This window comes from Dromiciops gliroides, chromosome 6 (genome assembly GCF_019393635.1).
Source record: "Dromiciops gliroides isolate mDroGli1 chromosome 6, mDroGli1.pri, whole genome shotgun sequence".
Classification (NCBI taxonomy): domain Eukaryota; kingdom Metazoa; phylum Chordata; class Mammalia; order Microbiotheria; family Microbiotheriidae; genus Dromiciops; species Dromiciops gliroides.
In genome coordinates this window covers 165,009,561-165,029,153 of record NC_057866.1, presented here as the reverse complement: position 1 = coordinate 165,029,153, position 19,593 = coordinate 165,009,561, and the positions used below count along the sequence as shown (strand labels likewise).

General features: G+C 36.1%; 1 protein-coding gene and 1 non-coding gene across 2 annotated transcripts in view; both read left to right on the top strand.

Annotated features, from left to right (window-relative positions):
• Positions 1 to 19,593, top strand: part of LRBA (LPS responsive beige-like anchor protein) — a 762,673-nt gene that overhangs the window by 536,593 nt on the left and 206,487 nt on the right. The window contains 1 exon segment of the mRNA XM_043969784.1: positions 3,726 to 3,838. Within this exon segment, the coding sequence (XP_043825719.1) occupies positions 3,726 to 3,838 (113 nt within the window).
• LOC122733221 lies at positions 3,498 to 3,604 on the top strand. Its single transcript, XR_006353804.1, has one exon. It is a non-coding gene; the product is annotated as a U6 spliceosomal RNA (small nuclear RNA).

Genomic DNA, 19,593 nt, shown 5'->3' with positions numbered 1-19,593 from the left:
TTGCCCAGGGTCACATAGCTAGTAAGTGTCAAGTGTCTGACGTCATATTTGAACTCAGGTCCTCCTGAATCCAGGGCCAGTGCTTTACCCACTGCGCCACCTAGCTGCCCTATCTATGCCCTTTGACACAGATTTATCACTGATCTATGCCACAAACAAGAGCCCAGACAGAAAGGTCTCATGTACACCAAGGTATTTGTAGCAGCACTTTTTAGTAGAAAAAACTAAAACCAAGCTAGTTGCCCATTATTTGGAGAATAAATAAGCAAATGATACTAAAAGAATTATTATTCATTCATATTCTATAAGAAATAGGTTTCTTGCATATTTTATATACATCATACATAATAATGCATGTTCCTTATATGTAATATTTAGATTAAATAAATGCATAAACATATACATGCTATAAGAAATAATGTCATATAAGAACAATAGAATAATAATGTACTATAAGAAACAGTATGAAGAAATCAGAGAAAAATATGAAGACACATAAATAGAGTGAAATGGGAACAGGAAGACACTACAACACTGTATACAGAAAACCAAAAAAATTTAACACTTTATAAATTATTTTGAGCAAGCTTGAACCTGTATAAGAGTGGAAAAAATGAACTTTCCCTTCTTGCCTTCATTGAATAAGGCAGAATAATAATGACACCAATTTACATAGTGATTTAAGCTTTTCAAAGTCCTTTACATTTATTATTTCATTTGATCCATACAATAACCCTAGCTGCTGGCACTACCATCTTATAAATGAAGAAGCAGAGGCTGACAAAGGTTAAGTGACTTGCCCTGGGTTCCACAGTTAATAGGCTAGATTTGAATTCATATCTTCCTGAGGAGAAGCATAGCACTAAATCCATTGTGCTACCTTGATCACCCACCATGAGTATGGAATACTGCATTTGCTGAAATGGTTAGTTTTACTGAACTGCTTTGTGTTTCCTTTTAAAAATCTTTTTATAAGGGATGACTCTTTGGGTAGGAGAGGAGATATATTTGGAAATGTATTTGTATTATAAATAAGATTAAAAACAAGATTATAACTAAAAACAAAAGCGACAACAGAACAAAAAGATGAAGAACAAAGTAGAAAAAAAGAACTCATGGGCTAAATTGTGAATGATATTGATGAAAGGGATGTATATATTATATTCCATTATGTGTAAAACTTGTAAAGGTCAGAATAGAATCTAAAGGCTGGAAATCAACTGGGGCTATTCAGAATCATCCACTGTAGGCCTTTGTAGGAAGAGATTGTTTGCTATTTCCTTACCTACTAGTACAGAATATTACACACAGTAAGTACTTGGGCAGTTGGGTGGCACAGTGGGTAGGGCACTGGTTCTGGAGTCAGGAAGACCTGAGTTCAATTCCAGCCTCAGACATTTACTAGCTGTGTGACCCCGGGCAAGTCACTTGAATTCCATTTGCCTCAGCTTCCTCATTTGTAAAATGAGAATAATAATAGCACCTACCTTCCAGGGTTATTGTGAGGATCAGATGAGGTAATGCTTCTAAATCACTTATCACAGAACCTGGCACAAAACAAGTGCAATAGACATGTTACCTTATTTATCATTAATTTTGTTGTACCTGTGGGAGGGAAGAAGTGAATGGAAGGGCTTTCTGAAAATCAGTTTATATGATAAAGAGAATTTTTATCTCATAATTGCCCTGTTACTTCTCATGTATATTAAGCAGAGTAAATATACACTAAAACTATTGGGACAGCTAGCTCTCCTTCTGTAACATTTCATCTTCCTCTGCAAGATGGGCCTCCATGTCCGGAGTGCACTCCCTCTTAACCACTTCTTGGAACCACTTGTTTCCTTTAAGATATAGATTAAATTCTATCCCCTCCATAATGCTTTTTCTAATCCATGCAATGGTTAATGCCCCCTCCTTTTTGGAATGATCATTCACATACACACACACACACACACACACACACACACACACATAATACACACACTTTGTATCTATTTACTCTGTATGTGTTGTGTATGCTGAGTAGAATGTAAGCTCTTGGAGGGTAAGGATTGTTTCTTTATTTATCTTTTTATCCTGAGCACCAAGCACAGTGTTTGCAAATAATAAGCATTTAATGTATGTTTATGAAATTTTGGGGAAATATTGATGGCCTTTGGATGATTTTATCTACTTCTATTTTAGAGACCTAGGCCAAATGGTCTGTTATGATTCCTTCTAGGTATCCCCATTTGTTATATTGTGATAAAGGTTCTGAAGCAGTTGAGGTAGATTTCCCAGAAGATAAACATGATCTTAATTGTTTCTTCATAATATTGCTAAAAGAGATTTGTTAATTACATTAAATAAGCACATGAGAAACACATATTAAATACTTTAATAAAATACACTGTAAATTTTAAGCTTCAAGGACCTATTCTGAAATATATTAAGATCCTTTTGAGTTCATGGCATATTCATTTACGGTACTTTCTGGATTTTTCAGGAGTAATCTTGTTCAGACCATTTGCCTCTCTTCTTTCTTCCTCTGACTGACGTTCTTTTGGCCAATTTGTTCATTATCACCTTCTCTAATAGATGACAAGAAGATGAAACACAGACAAATTCGTTTTCCTTCATGTTCATCACTCTGATAAAGTGTTTGTTGGAAAAGGAAGTTGAAAAATCATGGCTAAAATGTGTGTAGTTGCAAAATTATTTGTGTTACCCCAATCTAATAGAAGTATTTCACCATCAGTGTCACTCATGAATGTCATGGATTCCTCCTTTCTATTACCAGTCCCATCCACTACAGAATAATAGTTCCTAAAACTAATGATTTATAATGATAATATTCAAAGTTAGATACATTAGAACCCATATACTGAATCATTTCTAATCATGTCTCTGCCACTAATTAGCTATGGCTCAATGTGGCTGATCAATTGACCTACATTGGCCTCAGATTTCTCATTCATAAGATGTTGCTCTGTATGATTTCCAAGGTTCTTTTCCCCTTGGGAAATTTATAATTCTAAGTTTCTACTTGAATATGTAGGCATAGAGTAGCTTTACATAAAAAGAAAAAACATAAGGTTGTGCAATGCTTTGGGGTAGAAGATATTTAGACTAAATCATTAAAGTTGTTTGGTTTAGAATAATATAAACACAGTAGTTTATTAACATGAACCATAATTAGAGTGATTAAAAAGCTTTATTTAATTTATTATTTCATTTAGTTAATGAATTGGTTAGGATTTATTACATAATCCATGAGATTTGTGAAAGGTCTATTTCATATCATTTAAAACTGGTAAAGTAGTAAGGGTGAAATGTATCCTTGTCATAAAATCACAGAATTTTATAGTTTAGACAATTTAGGAAAAAAATTATCTAGAGACTTTAGAGTCCAACTCTCTACTTGGCATTTGAGGAAACTGAAGCTCTGGAGAAGCCAAATCACTTGTGCAAGTGACTGAAGCTGGGGGGAAAGGATGTGGCATAAGAAATACATTAGGGTGCTCGCTTCGGCAGCACATATACTAAAATTGGAACGATACAGAGAAGATTAGCATGGCCCCTGCGCAAGGATGACACGCAAATTTGTGAAGCGTTAAAAAAAAAAAAAAAAAAAAAAAAAAGAAATACATTAGGGGAGGGGGTCTAGCCAGCCACTCTAGAGATTGTTTCTCTATCTTCTCTATTTCCCCTATGCCTCTCTAAAGAGTTTTCTTTTCTTCTACCAGGACGTACCTACAATGATTTAAATCAGTATCCTGTATTCCCCTGGGTGTTAACTAACTATGAATCAGAAGAGCTGGATCTTACACTGCCGAGCAACTTCAGGGATTTGTCCAAGGTGACTTTTCATTTCTAAGATTTATATCTTTTATCTTAAATGGAGATATGATAGATACAGGAATATCTATCATCTATCTAAATAGATAGAGATATTTCTATATAAATATGAGATATATATCTATAGATATGTATGTAGCTACACATGTGTATACATACTGATACACACACACATATATATATGTATATATATATATATATGAAAACTCGATAGATATAAGATAGGCATGTACATTTGTTGTTTATTGTTGAGTCATTTTAGTCATGTCCATCTCTTTGTGATACCATTTGGGGTTTTCTTGGCAAAGATACTGGAGTAGTTTTGCCATTTTTACAATTGAGGAACAGAGGCAGACAGGGTCAAATGACTTGCCCAGGGTCACAGAGCTAATAGGTATCTGAAGCCAGATTTGAACTTGGGAAGATGAACTTTCCTGACTTCAGGTCCAGTGCTCTATCTCTTGTGCCACCTAGCTTCCCAGGTATGCATATACATCTAGTCTTATATCTAAATTTGAGATAGTGTAAAAAAAATTAATTATTAATAAGTATATCTCATTTGGAAAATTATATAATTGGCCTTATGAAAAATTATGATTATATGAAAAATTATAAATTTAGAAAAATTATAATTGGGTCACAAATCCCTTCGTGGTTGCCATTCAAATGTAGAAATCTTTTTGATGACTAGCCTAATTTGGGGGGACTAATTTGATTGGGGTACTTAATCTGGGACTGTTGACTATTTGGCTATCTTACTGCTATTAACTTAGTCTGGGCCGTTTATAAAGTTCCACCACACTGCTCCACTCCCAAATTAATAAGCAAAATATTAAGAAGCCTCTTAACTAAATAATCAAAGCAGAGTTTATTTATGAGATACTATTTAAAATTAAGAATAAAATGTACAACCTGACTGCATGCATCTCTTTCACTTCGTCTCTTTCCCACCTGCTGTTCCGGGAACTTTTTTTTAATACAATAAGGGCCTTAGCCACCTCTTGCCTTAGGGCACTCAGGTCCTTTATTCTAACTCTGAGCCACTTTCATTTTGTAAATTTCCCTGCTTCTAACTTTCCTCTCCTTACTTTCACCGACCTTCAGTCTGTCTGCTCCGTCAATCTGCCCTTCAGCCTCTCTTTTCTCTGCTCCTATTCCTTTAGCCTTCTTCTGCATCCTTATAGACCCCATTGTCTGCCGAGCATCTAATCTTGTCAGCCAGCCTCCAGTCCTCTTCTCAGCCCCCTTTAGTCTTCTTCAACCTTTCTAATCTTGTCAGCCACCCCTCTAATCTTGTCCCCCGGCCTTTAGTCCTTTAGCCTTCTTCTGCGCCCCTGCAGCCTCCTTCTCTCATCTGCCACCCTCCACTCTCTCTATCTCCAACCTTTCCAATCTTGTCAGCCGCCCCCGTTCCTTCTAGTCTGCTCGCCCCCTCTGAGTCTTGTCTGTCAGTGTCCTCCTTGCTCCTAGTCCTGCGTTACTATTCGTCTCGTCCCCCCTTCTAATCTAACTCCCAGGTCTATATATACCTTTTTTATCTCCACTCAAATCTTGGGGCTTTTTGCACCCACACACCAAGCTAATCTGCCAGTCGGCTGGGGCTGGGGCTGGGGCTGGGGCTAGAGGATGCTCCAGCATCACGTGCCTCAGCACAGGCTACACCCACACAGAAGAGACCCTGAGGGCCTAAGGCTTTCTAATCTCAGTCCCCAAATCAAAATAAATTTCCACAATAGATATAAGATGTATCTGTTTATTTGTATCTATGTCTGCTTAACAGCTAGGCTAATAATTATTTGATAGGTAATATGACAAAATGAAAAAGAACACTGAACTTGTCATTTACAGGCTTTTTTTTATCTTGGGATTAATATTGAGCCTCAGTTTACTTGTCAATAAAATAGCAATAATTATAAGCTACCCTATTTATTTCCAAGGGTATATCGGGATCCGAGTGATCAAATGAGAGAGTAGATGTGGAAGGGCTTTTAAAGTGATAAGCATAATACAAACCCTTATATTACTTCTATTCTAATAAATAAATGCCTTTTAGGCAGAAGCTTCTATGTAGAAAATAATGTAGTTATCTAAGATCAAACCATAAATTTGTAGTGGTTGGGTAGTTAATTGATATAGTGAAAGAACGTTAGATTTGGAGTCAGGAAAACCCAAATTCAAATAGTACCTCAGACACTTAGTAGCTATATGAACCTAGTGTTGGAGGAGTAGATTTACAAATGGGTATTATAATAACAGCACCTATTTTATAAGGTTGTTGTGAGGATCACATGTGATAAGAGAGGTAAAGTACTTGGCAAACTTCAAAGAGCTATATGAATGAAGACTTTCTTTATTTTTAATTTATTTTTTTGGCAGGGCAGTGAGAATTAAGTGACTTGCCCAGGGTCACACAGCTAGTGTCAAGTGTCTAAAGCTGGATAACTATTATTAATGAAAACCTGAATTTAGATTCTCTTTAACCCTCTAAATTTTAGTCCCAGTCATATAAGGCTGAATTTCTCTGAGTCATTGTGTGGGTATTTTGTATTTGTGGCTTTCTGTGTTGATTTGACTTAATGCTATTAAAATTTGGGAAGAGAAATTAGGAAGTTGTGTCTCCTTCCCTGTTAAAATCACACCTGAATGGGGCAGCTTGGTGGTTGGGTGGATAAAGCACCGGCCCTGGATTCAGGAGGACCTGAGTTCAAATCCGGCCTCAGACACTTGACACTAGCTGTGTGACTCTGGGCAGGTCACTTAACTCTCCTTGCCCCACAAAATTAAAAAAAAAATCACACCTGAGATTCTTTTTTATGGGATTCTAGGCATACCTCTTTTTTGAGTAATTTCTTCATTACTCCCATGGTATATTCTCATCTATTTTTCCAGTAATGCAATTTATCTATGCCTGCTTAATCATAGTCTAAAATCAGAGTTTACCTACTATGTGAAGAACATTGTCAAATGAATATAATTATATACTGTAAAGAAAGGTAGAGCCTCGGTAAAATAAGACTTTCCTATGATCTTTTATCATTGTCCTGTAGTATAAGAATATGGTCATGACATCTTTTTAAAAAGTAGGTTTTAAATTCTGACTCAAGTCCTGAGAACTGTGGACTCATTTACTTATGTTTGCCAATGACGAAATGTTAGAATATCTGACCGTTTGTATCTAACTAGCAACTTCTGTTGACTCGATCTACTCTTAATGGGACAGAACTGAAATATCTCCATAGATCATAATGACCAAGATTGTGCTATATATACTATTGTATTTTAATAAGCTTCGACTATTTTTCAGTGGTTTATTTAGGCATTAGATCATTCTTAAAAAAAAATTCATGGCCGACATAGGTACTTTAATTTCATTAATTATTCCTTTTTCCATTTAAAATAAGTGTGTATCTTAATAAGTGAGTGTGCTCTCTCTCACACACATGAAAGTCCAAGATGCATCTTGTCTTAGAATTGACTACTGGTTTTTAACTGTGGTTGATCAGACAACACTTCTTTATCTCTTAAATTTTAAGGACTGCTTCTGATGAATACCAGTCCTTTTCAGAAATCAGTATAACATCTAGATGTCACTGGCTAAAGGAACATTTTTAGATGTTCAGTAACTGTTTGTACCTATACTAGGTGATTTAGGTTTGATTTTGAATTTTCTTTCTGTCTGGCTTGTAAGTTCAAATATATAGAATGAAAAATAACAATATCTTTGTATTAAGTTATCTTAATGAAAGGTAACATGAGATCACAATACAAAATGGATCCCAAAGTAATAAAGTACAAATTCAGAAAGAGAAATATAAAATTACACCATATATTACTAATTTGTTTCTTTGTGAGCTTTTTGCTGACAAAATTTTCTGAAAATAATTTAAAGTTTGTATTTTACATGTTGACATTGGGTGGTTTTTTCCTGCCCAGATATAACAGAAATAGAAATGGATCCAAGAATCACTACATTTAAAGGCCTGTGAAATAAACCAAACTTTATTTCATATAAACCTGAGGTTGAAATGGTCAGTGGAAATTTTCTATTTCTAAGTTACTATTGGCACAGTGTTATGTGTCCAATTACGCTTTGCAAATATCTTCTTTCTTCAAGCTTAATATTAAATATCCTGATCAACAAAGCTGATGGTTTAAAAATATATTAAATAAACTCCTCTGGTACTTGTGATAGATCATTATAAGATTTTAATTTTGTTTTTTACTGTTGCCATTCCTATATAGAAAATCTGTTTAAGAGCTTATCAGAACATTTTATTTTAAAAAATATTTACATATGTTGTGTTAGTCCTTTTGATATATAAATGAATTGGGGTTTTCTGTTAGTAATATCAGTTTTTAAAGCACTCTAACACATAGCTTAACCCCACACTTAATTTAAACAGCCTTCAATGACATTGTTTTTTTAACATTAGTCAGAAAATGATAAACTGAAGTAACTGAAATGGATTGTGGTTAATATTACTGTCAGTCTGATGAATAATCCTGACATATACCAGCAGCTCTCTGCCAGTCAGTAATCCTCCTGAAACATAAGTGTTTAGTATCTACCCAGTCTGATTATGTTTGGAAGTGAGCGTTATTTATGATTTACAAATATTATGTTCTTTAATTTGCATAATCTACCTGTTTCATATCAGAATGTGAGCCTTTTTTTGGTCCATTCTTCTCTACACTTGATTAATAGGATTTAAGGGGTACACAGGAGCTACCGTGGCAGAGTATTTACGTAAAAATTATTTGAGAGTATCAAGCTATAAAGAGGAATTAAAATCTTCTGATTATCTTTTCATCTTGGGAAATCACAGATCTGATTCTCTGATTTTTTTTGTATTTGCTATTTAGTATACTATATTAATTCCAATAGTACATTTTAAAAAACCTACTTAATTCTTTACCCTTCTTCACTTCTGCTACATAGATGTAACAACATAGTCTTCTCATTCCTTGTAATGTTTTAAATTGTTTTGTACACATATGTAGTGTCAGTTTATAGTGATGTTAGTATTAACATCTTTTATTTAATTTCTGAAACAACCTATTTGAAGTCAACAAATGTAACAAATCACATAATTGATTTATTGAGAACTTATGATGTACTTGCTTTTCCAAGAGAACTGAGTGGTTATGTGGTTTGCTCAAAGATAACCAGTAAGTATTAGACTGTAGTTTCAAATCTCAATCCATCCTGACTCCATGTTCAATGTTCTTTTCACTAGATAAGGCTGCTTCTGAGTTTTTCAAATGAGGAAAAGTATAATTTATAGAAACTACAGAACAATAAGCTTGATGTTGACCCCTAGAAAATTTCTGCAACAGTTATAAGGGAATTTTTAAAACAAATTTCCCAGATTATGACATGCATTTAAATAGAGAATCCACAGTCCTTATCTACCATTATGTATATCAGTAACAGATAGTGCAAATTGGCTGAAGGCAAGGTCCTGAATAAACAGAATAGTGGACTGGATTGCTTTCAGAAAATTTTACAGCTCTTTTAATAACCTGAAACTTCTTCCAGAAACAAAAATTCATCATTTTCATCCTAGTAACCTACTGGTATTGTATAATTCAGACATTGAACACATTGGTCGCTGCAAAATTGAAATTTATTGTCACCCAATGGGCATTGAATAAGGGTATCAATCAACCAGCAAGCATGTATCAGGTACCTACTGTGTACCAGGCACCGCGCTAGGCATATGGGAGGGTACAAGGCAGATTGAAACAAAGAATCAAAAAGTTATAGCTGGAAGTGACCTCAGATATAATCTGGTCTTAATCCTGATTTATAGGTGAGGAAACTCAGTCTCTGAGAGGTTTGGTGATTTGAGCTCACACTGGTGTAGCTAGAATTCTAACCTAGGTCTAATCTATTGAAGAACAATATATTGTAAGATGTTATGACAGATGTATGATGGAAAAAGATGATGGGCTAGTTATAGGTAAAGGACAGATGGACAGCCTGAATGCAACATTGGGATTATTGTAATGGTAAGAGAAATCAAGGAAGATCTTCAGTACATTGGGCCTTGTGTCAAGGACTGAGAAAAAATTTGCACAAGATGGTCAAGCATGATAGGTTATGGTTTGTGTCATAAGAAAGACCATCTTGGTGGGGCAGCTAGGTGGCGCAGTGGATAAAATACCACCCCTGGATTCAGGAGGACCTGAGTTCAAGTCTGGCCTCAGACACTTGACGCTTACTAGCTATGTGACCCTGAGCAGGTCACTTAACCTCATTGCCTGCCCCCCCCCCCAAAAAAAGAACATCTGTATTGATGAGTTACCTTGCCATGCACATTTTTGATGTATATTCAGATATACTTTTCAGTTAATATGATGCTTCCATGTTCAGTTGTTTGGAGCAAAAATAATTTTTTTAGTCTTTAATATATTTTCTCATCTCTGTAGTATGAATTTTGCAGATGATTTCCTTGTAGAACCTAGAGCTTGCTAACCTAGAGTCTAAACTCAATTAGGTGTCATTGTGTCATTTTGGACCAGCTAGGTGGCACAGTAAATACAGTGTCAGGTCTGGAGTCAGGAAGAATCCTTTTTCTGAGTTCCTATCTGGCGCCAGACACTTACTTGGCTGTGTGACCTGGACAAGTCACTTCACCCTGTTTGCCTCAGTTTCCTCATTGGTCAAATGAGCTGGGGAAGGAAATGGCAGACCACCCCAGGCTCTTTGCCAAGAAGACCCTAAGTTGCTATGAAAGTCAAGGACCTCTAATCAATCAATCAAAAAAATCAGTAAATATTTATTAAATACCTTTTATGTGCCAGGCACCTGCTAACTGCTGAAGGTACCATGCTAACCTCTAAATAGAACAAAACAGATACGTTGCTTTGCATGCTGCTGTTTGTTGAGATTTTGGATGTTACCAAAGCCTTGTCAATCTGGGCAGTTGATTTTCCCCACATATTTTAGAAAGATCCAGCAAGAGGACAGAGTACAAAACTTATCATTTCAAATGGATTTTGATGATCATTACCTGAACCTTTTGCATTAGCTCGAAAAGTAGTTCAGGATGTATGCCAACACATTCTTGCCTAACATTTTATAGCTCCAAATTCATGATCCTTTGATCTTGGTTTTCATGTTAAGGATTCTTGCCCTTCAATGCCCATATTAATTCTTGGTTGATTCCACAGAGAAGAGAATGGAAAAAGGAAAAGAAAAGGGAAAGATAGACAGTATTTATTGAGTATCCATTGGTTTGGGGATTTATACTAGGTACAAATCATTCCAACATTGTAAATCATTTTCAAAGTTAATTTAACTGGAGAAAATTTTGTATGAGTCTCAAAATTACTGATAGATATTTTTATCCATGCAGTTATATATTTGCCTTATCCCTTAAAGGACCATACCATATAACCTCCGTCATATAAATACACAAATCTTTACAGCAGGAACAATGAGACATCTAAGAAAATGACCACCTTTATTCTTTTGGTGGGGGGCGGGGCAATAGGGGTTAAGTGACTTGCCCAGGTCACACAGCTAGTAAGTGTCAAGTGTCTGAGGCTGGATTTGAACTCAGGTCTTCCTGAATCCAGGGCTGGTGCTTTATCCACTGCGCCACCTAGCTGCCCCCACCTTTATTCTTTTTTTTTTTTTTTGGTGAGGCAATTGGGGTTAAGTGACTTGCCCAGGGTCACACAGCTAGTAAGTATCAAGGGTCTTTGAGGCTGGATTTGATCTCAGGTCCTCCTGAATCCAGGGCTGGTACTTCATCCACTGTGCCACCTAGCTGCCCCCACCTTTATTCTTAATAATTGTTTAATCTTTTTCTCTTGCTTTTGATTGTTTTTTTTTATTTTGCTTTTATTATTGGTATTTTGTCTATCATGCATATATAATTATTACCTTTACTACTATTAACTCTAAATTGTGTATCAGAATTAAAAAAAAAGTTTCTTTTCCTAAGTGGGAACTAGTTCTTCCACATTTCTTTGCTTTTCAGAATTTAAATTGCTTGCAAGTAGTTTCTAATATGTTTTGTATTATTTATCTTTATCCAAAGTCAGAGGTAATAGTACATTTCAAAGTACACTGACAAGTTGGTAGAGTCTAAATGACTTTAATTAGTTCTCTGAATTTGGATAGAGTCCACATAGAGACAGATAGGCTTCTTAGCAAATGAGTAGATTTTAGTATATCAACATTCAAGCTATTCATGGCTTATCATTTTCATAATTACTTGAAAAAAATTCATTAGTTCTTCACTGTTAAAAGGCTCTTTCTGTCCTTACTCCTAGCCTAGCATTTAGCCCTATGATGGCATGTAATTAAAGCACTGTTCAGCTTATATTTACCAATTTATATGAATTTAACAAATTCAGATAAAATACAAAGTAAAATTATATATCACCTGCTACAGCTGGATAATATAGTAGCAGAAAGATGTTGCTGCTAACTCCAAAATGAGTATTTGAGATGATTTAGAATCTAGAAGGCAAACATAACTAAAATGGAGTACCTTTCTTATTCTCCAGATATGAAAATGAAATGGTACAGTGCATACATGTTTAAGACCGCTTGAGAGAGACAGTGTTTGAAGGGATTCACAACTGTTCTGTTATTTGAAAATAAAAGCATACATTTTTTAGCTCTGAAAGCCTCAGTGGCTCTGATGGAATTTTTTCCCTGGCAATATTAAATAAAATCTAGAGTATGTGAAGATAAGTGCCAAACCATTTCAGCTTTATACAGCATGTGACAAAATGTCGTAAGAGCCAGGGTTGGATAAAAATGCTGATCAGCCTGTTTGTTATACTTGTCATTTAGATAAAGGAGCTACTACAACAGAAACAGAATAGTTGCTTGCACTCTGGGTTTTGTTTTTTGTTTTTAATGAAGCTTCCCAGGGCAGTTATTTGTATGGCTTCCTTAGGGAAAAGAAAACAAAGAAATATATGTGTGTAATCTCTATTTATATCTATCAGCATATCTACAAGTAGATATTACACATATACCTATACCCCTACACAGATATGTGTGCATACACACATACACACATGCACAAACACACATGCGTGTTTCTTCTGGACAAGAATGAATCCTTTTACTTCTCAGGTAAGAGTAAACATACATATAATTATTAAAAGTTTCAGTTGACTATCATAGTTCCCTATGTATGTGGATTAGAGGAGAAATCAAGCAATGAAATTAGATGGCGGTATGTTCTCTTTTTAGTGTGATTTTCTTTCCTAGGAAGCTACAAATTTCCATTCACCCCTTATCCTTTCTCATCCCACCTTCCTCACCTCCCCAGAGAGTTTCTGCATGCATTTAGCCTAATGATGGTATAGAATTAAAGTGATTTATTATCATATTTACCAGTTTTTATGAGTATGCATTTTTCAGCTTTGATGTACTCCTAGTCAGTGTCAGGTGGCTTGTAGGCAAGGTTCATGAAATAGATGAAGCTCTTCAAGTTGATGCTTAATGAAAAGTTGTCTTCCTCAGATCATAATAAATAGCCTGGCAATTCTATTTTATCAATTCATAATAATGTATTCTAACCATCAACCAAACCATGTTGGAGGCACTATCATTTAACATGGTATAACTATCCTGAAATGTTTACTCATTACACTCCCCTTAATCTGAAATCATTCTCTTCTATCCTAGAATGATTCTTGGGTTTCAGCCTACACTGCACTCCTGGAACCAGATTAAAATGTCAGTTGGATATGTTTAACAAGATAAATAAAAATACAACAAACGTAATGTTAATTTGTGGTTTTCTAAGTCAGTCTGTGGCCTGCAGTGATCTTCTGGAGTAGTAGAGTCCTTTTCTAGATTATCCTTGTTTTCTGTTGGAACACAAAAGCCATGGGATATTAGAGCAGGAAAGCTATTAAAATTTGAATGGTTTCTGGTGGTCATTTTATGCTAGACTGAACCATGTTCAGCTTCCATTTGGCCAAAGTTTTATTAAAATGATTTTTTCTCGGAAACCCTATTGAACCATTGTCCTTTAGGGTTGTCATCTGCTATCAATTCGTTGCTCTTCAGTGCTTTATAATTATCTTTTTTCACTGCAATGAGAGAGTTGGACTAAGTAAAGTAAGTTTGATTTCGTTTTAAATCCTATGATCTTTAAACCCATATCTCCCCATATGCCTGGCTTCTAGGAAACAAAAACAAAACAAAACAAAAATTAAATTGCCAGCTTCATTTGCCTCTCAGACATCTCAAACTGGATGTCCAGTAGATACCTTAAACTCCATATGTTCCAGGCAGAACTCATTATCTTTCCCCCTGAGACTCTTACCCTTCTATTACCTTCCTTGTTACTGTTGAGGACAATACCATCTTCCCAGTCCCTCCGTCTCACAACTTAGGAGTTATGCTGGGATCCTCACTATCTCAGCCTTTCTCTCCCCTATATTTAAGCTATTGCTAAGGCCTATCAATGTCACCTCTGCAACATCTCTTGAGTAAGATTCCTTCTCTCCTTTGACACTGAAATGTTGCAATAGCTTACAGATGGGTCAGCCTGCCTCAGGTTTCTCCTACTTTAATCCACCCTCCATCCACCAAAATGATTTTCCTAAATCAAAGATCCAATCAAGTTACAAAATCCCCACGTCCATTCTGTGCCCCAGTCAATAAACTCTGTGGCTCCCTGTGACCTCCAGGATCAAATACAGTATCCTCTGCTTGACATTCATAGATTTTCATTACCTAGTCCGTATTACCTTTCCAGTCTTCTTACTCTTGACTCTCTGCCACATAGAATGCCATCCAGTGACACTGGCCTCCTTGTTGGTCCATCATCTAGATGGCTCTGGGCATTTTTTTCTCACATCTCTTGGCTCTGGGCATTTTTTTCTGGCTTTCCCCCATGACTGAAATACTCTCTCCCTCATCATCTCTGTTTGCTGACTTCCTTGGTTTCCTTTAAATTTCAGCTAAAATCCCATCTCCAGGAAATATTTCCCAACCACTCTTAATTCTAGTGCTTTCCCTCTGTTGATTATTTCCTATTTATTCTATATAGCTTGCTTTGCATATATTTGTTTGTATATTATCTCTCCATTAGATTGTAAGCTCCTGTAGAACAGGGACTGTCTTTTGCCTCTTTTTGTATTCCCAGCACTTAGCACAGTTCCTGACACATAGTAGTCACTTAATGTTTATTGATTTATTGAAGCTTTAATTTGTATATAGTCCCTTTTAAAAGCGACAAGGCTTATTTAAAATCACTGATACCCAATATAAAGTATGCTTCACATCTCCCACTTTGACAGAAGGTAGATGTCATTATGATACGATTTTCAAGAACATACCAGGGTTGTAAGTAAAACTGTAAAGTAAGCATATCCGTTTCCTCTCCCCTTGCTTTCCAGTATTTTCTCAGGTTTTGTTTAAACTTTTCTTAGGCCCTTAATTTTGAGTCCCTTTCCTATTCTTTGGTTTTCCTAGGTTCTCACTGTTGAGCTCTGCCTAGATCTGCCTTGCCTTTAAATACCCCTTTCTTCAAAATTACTAGTCTCTTCTCTTTATATCTCCCTCACCCCAGACAAAATTGTTTTTAATTCTTTTGTGTAGGTCTGCTTTCTGTTATCTGATTAAAGTAATTCAGCAAAGTATGAATTATTTCAAGTTGCCCTGAAGAATTAGCATTATAAAAGAGAGGGTGGGGGGCCGCTAGGTGATGCAGTGGATAAGGTACCAGCCTTGGATTCAGGAGGACCTGAGTTCAAATCCTGCCCCAAACACTTGACACTTACTAGCTGTGTGACCCTGGGCAAATCACTTAACCCCCATTGCCCTGAAAAAAAAAAAGGGAAAAAAAAAGAGAGGGGGTCTCGTAATTCCAATGAATTTCTAATTACTGGAATTTGCATGTGTCCCCTAGTCCAATACTTGCATACTGCTACCTAATTTCTCAAACAGAAGTACCAGACAGCTGTTGAGATAATATATCTTTAACATGTTCAGAAATTGAATCATCATCCTCAATGTTCTATTCTTGAAAGGTTGCTGATCCTTACCATAATGCCTCTGTAAAAAGCAATAATGCTGGGAAGCAACCATTGGTAGAATAAAAGTCATATTGGTACAATGTGGGACCAAATACATTAGTTATAGAAAACTTCCCAGACCAAATTACAGAAAATCAAAAAGGGAAGGAATATGAGCCCAAAGCGACTTGGTTAGAAGCCTAGTTCACTGCCTTTCGTGCTCAAATTCTGATGTTTTAGGTAATCCTCTTTGTTCTCCTTTGGTTGCGATGATATCTTGACTTTAGTAGGTTGTAGTATAAATTACTTTCATATTTAAGACTGTCCGTGCTTGCTGTTAATTTTTTTTTCCAGCTCCCATCACATTTATTTTACCTTTTCTGTAGTAAACTTCTCTGGAAATAACACTGAATTTCTGGTTAGGAGACCTGCATTCTATTCTCCTTACTCTTGGAGCTTCTGTTCTTTCATTTGTTTTTTGTTTTTTTTTAGTGAGGCAATTGGGGTTAAGTGACTTGCCCAGGGTCACACAGCTAGTAAGTGTTAAGTGTCTGAGGCCGCATTTGAACTCAAGTCCTCCTGACTCCATGGCCGGTGCTCTATCCACTGCGCCACCTAGCTGCCCCCTGTTCTTTCATTTGTAAAATGATGGTGTCCTGGGCAGGTCATTTGATCTGCTATCACTAAGCAAAACAACTAGGAAAGCCTCGTGGTGACTCTGTCTTCCACATTCCATGGCCACAGGTACTCTTGATCCCTGATGGCAGCATCCTGCATGGAGCCAGAGTTACATCTGGTTTGAGAAGCCAGCTCCCTCCCATTACCAGTTAGAGGCTGACTGTTAATTAGCATGAGATGGCCCGATATTATGACCTTTGCGCTTCAGTAGTTCTACGTGGCATTTTACAAGTGTAGCTTAGTCATGCCTTTGCCATAGTTTTGATGAGATGTTGTTAGACTCCTAGTGGCATGCATCATAGAGGAGTTTGGACTCAATTGTCCTTAAGATCTTTTCTAGCTCTTACATCACAAAATGCCATTTAAAGTCCTTCATAATCTGGCTCAATCTATCTTTCTAAATTAATTACATGCCACCTCCTTTTCATGCACTCTGGAGGACAACCAAACTTTCGTTTTTTAAAATTTTTTTATGCTCCCTGTACACAACATTACACTTTCCACTTTTGTACCTTTTACAAGCTGGTTCTATCCCTAGAATGTTTTTGTTCCTCACTACTGACTCTGAGAATTCTTGGCTTTCTTCAAGGCTCAGCTCAGTGCCCTTCCACAAGATATCTTTCCTTATCACTTCAAGTGTTAAATCTAATGCCTTTAAAACATTTACTTCTTTATTTTGTATATGTCCTGTTTGCTTATTTGTTTACTTTTTGCTTTCCCCCAAGGGATCCTATGTTCCTCAAGGTCCAGACTCTTGTTTTTATCTTTGTAAAACCGTGGTCTAATAGATTGCTTGGTACATGGTTGATATTTAACTTAATCTTACTTAACTTAGTTTAATTTAATTTTATGATCCTCAATAGAATGGGAAATTAGGAGAATTAGATTGTATTCATGGCATTAGACTGGGACCTCCTTGAGAGCAGGGACTTTCTTTTTTGCTTCTCTTTGTATCCCTGGCATTTATCACAGGGACTGGTACATAGTAGTAGGTGCTTAATAAATGGTTTTTACTGACTGGTTTTGCTACTGCTTGGTTATATAATCATGGGCAAGTCACTTAACCTCAATGCAGCTCTGACTCTTCATCTTTACAATGAGGCAAGTAGAGTAATGATTCCAAAACTTCTTTCCATCCATATAATTTTATAGGTTTTAGGTAGTGATGTCCTCATAAATATTTAACAACTGGCTCTCCAAGAAGAGAATAATTTAAGTGTCAAATGCTTTAGAGGTCTAGAAGGAAGAGGATTATATTTGGCAGTTAAATGTTTGTTGGTGACTTTGAAGAAAGAAGTTTCATTTGAAAGTTGAAGTAAGAAGCCAGACTTAGAGTTTACAGGACAAAGAAAGGAAAGGAAACAGAGGGGTTGATTATACAAAACTTTCTCTTTTTTTAATCACAAAAGTATTTTATTATTTTCCAGTTACATGTAAAGATAGTTTTCAACATTGGTTTTCATAAGATTTTTAGTTCCTAATTTTTCTCCCTCCCACCCTTCCTTCCCCCCTTCCCAAGACAGAAAGCAATCTGATATAGGTTATATATGTACAATCACATTAAACATATGTCTGCATTAGTCATATTGTGAAAGAAGAATCAGAACACAAGGGGAAAACCTCAAAAAAGAAGAAAAACAACAAAAAAGTAGAAACAATATGGTTCAATCTGCATTCAGAATCCACAGTTCTTTTTTCTGAATGTGGAGAACATTTTCCATCATGAGTTCTTTGGAATTGTCTTGGATCATTGCACTGCTGAGAAAAGCCAAGTCTATCACAGTTGATCATCACATAATGTTGCTGTTACTATGTACAATGTTCTCCTGGTTCTGCTCCTCTCACTCAGCATCAGTTCATCTAAGTCCTTCCAGGTTTTGCCTTTAGGGCAATAACTTTAATAATGTTAGGGTAGATAGTAAGACCTAGTGAGATTTGTGTGTGTGTGTGTGTGTGTGTGTGTGTTTTAAGTTGGGTGAGACCTTGGCATTTTTGTAGGCAGCGGGGAAGAAAACAGTAAATAGGAAGAAAATAAATGTTAGAGAGAGTGAGGATTGATGAATAGTGCAGTTTGATGGAGAACATATAAAGGAATGAATTCATGGGTACATGTAGAACAGTTTAGTTTGGTAAGCGGAAGGGTTACCTCACTGTCAGAGACAAGGAGGAGATACTGAGGAATGTCAGACAGATATGAGGCAATGGCCTCAATTTTTTGATAAAGTATGATACCACCCAAGAGAGTGGTCAGAAGGAATGGAAGGCTTAAGAGAAGAAAATGTTTGGAACTGATACTATGGTGAGTAGGAGACAGAATCAAATAAGGAGGATAAAGTAGAATGGCCTTTCTTTAAAGAAGGCTCATTGGAATAATTATCATAAATTCATAGTAGACCCTGTCAACATAGTTTTGTGATTTTCTCCTATTTTGCTCAGGAGCATATGAACAAGAAAGAAGGGGGAAGGTGGTAGAAGATATCCAAGGTTCAGGAGTGATCATTGACAGGACAAGGGAATAGGGAATTCAAAAGTACAAGACAGTGTAGTTGAATTGATTCACCAAAGGGTCAAGAATGGGAAGGGAGGAGACCATAGACAAAGTAGGGCTGGCTAAAAAAAATTTTAAAAATCTACCCTCAAGGAGCATACTTTTACTGGATTTTAATCAAGTGTAAAAGGAGAGGTTTGTATTGATGATCTGAAGTTCCTTACAGTCCTATGATTCTGTTACATTTTATTAGGGGTAACAGTGTCTGTCACCTCACTTATCCCATAGTTTTGTAGTTTTGTAATGCCCATCACTTCCTTTGAAAGGTTCTTTAGTGTTTTGTAAGAAAATATGTTATCCCTCCCTGACTTCCATTCCAGCTTCTACTTTAAGAAATATTAAGAATTAAATATTTCTCATCTAAAGTTTTTCCTAGACTTAAATGAAAAATGAAAATTTTATCAGTACTTCATAACAGTTGGAGGAAAACAATGAATTAAATCCTTTCTCTCCCCATACTACTCCTTTCGAAAAGCTTAAATATGTCTTACTAGGAAACTTGGTAAAAAGCTGAAGAAGAAACTTAG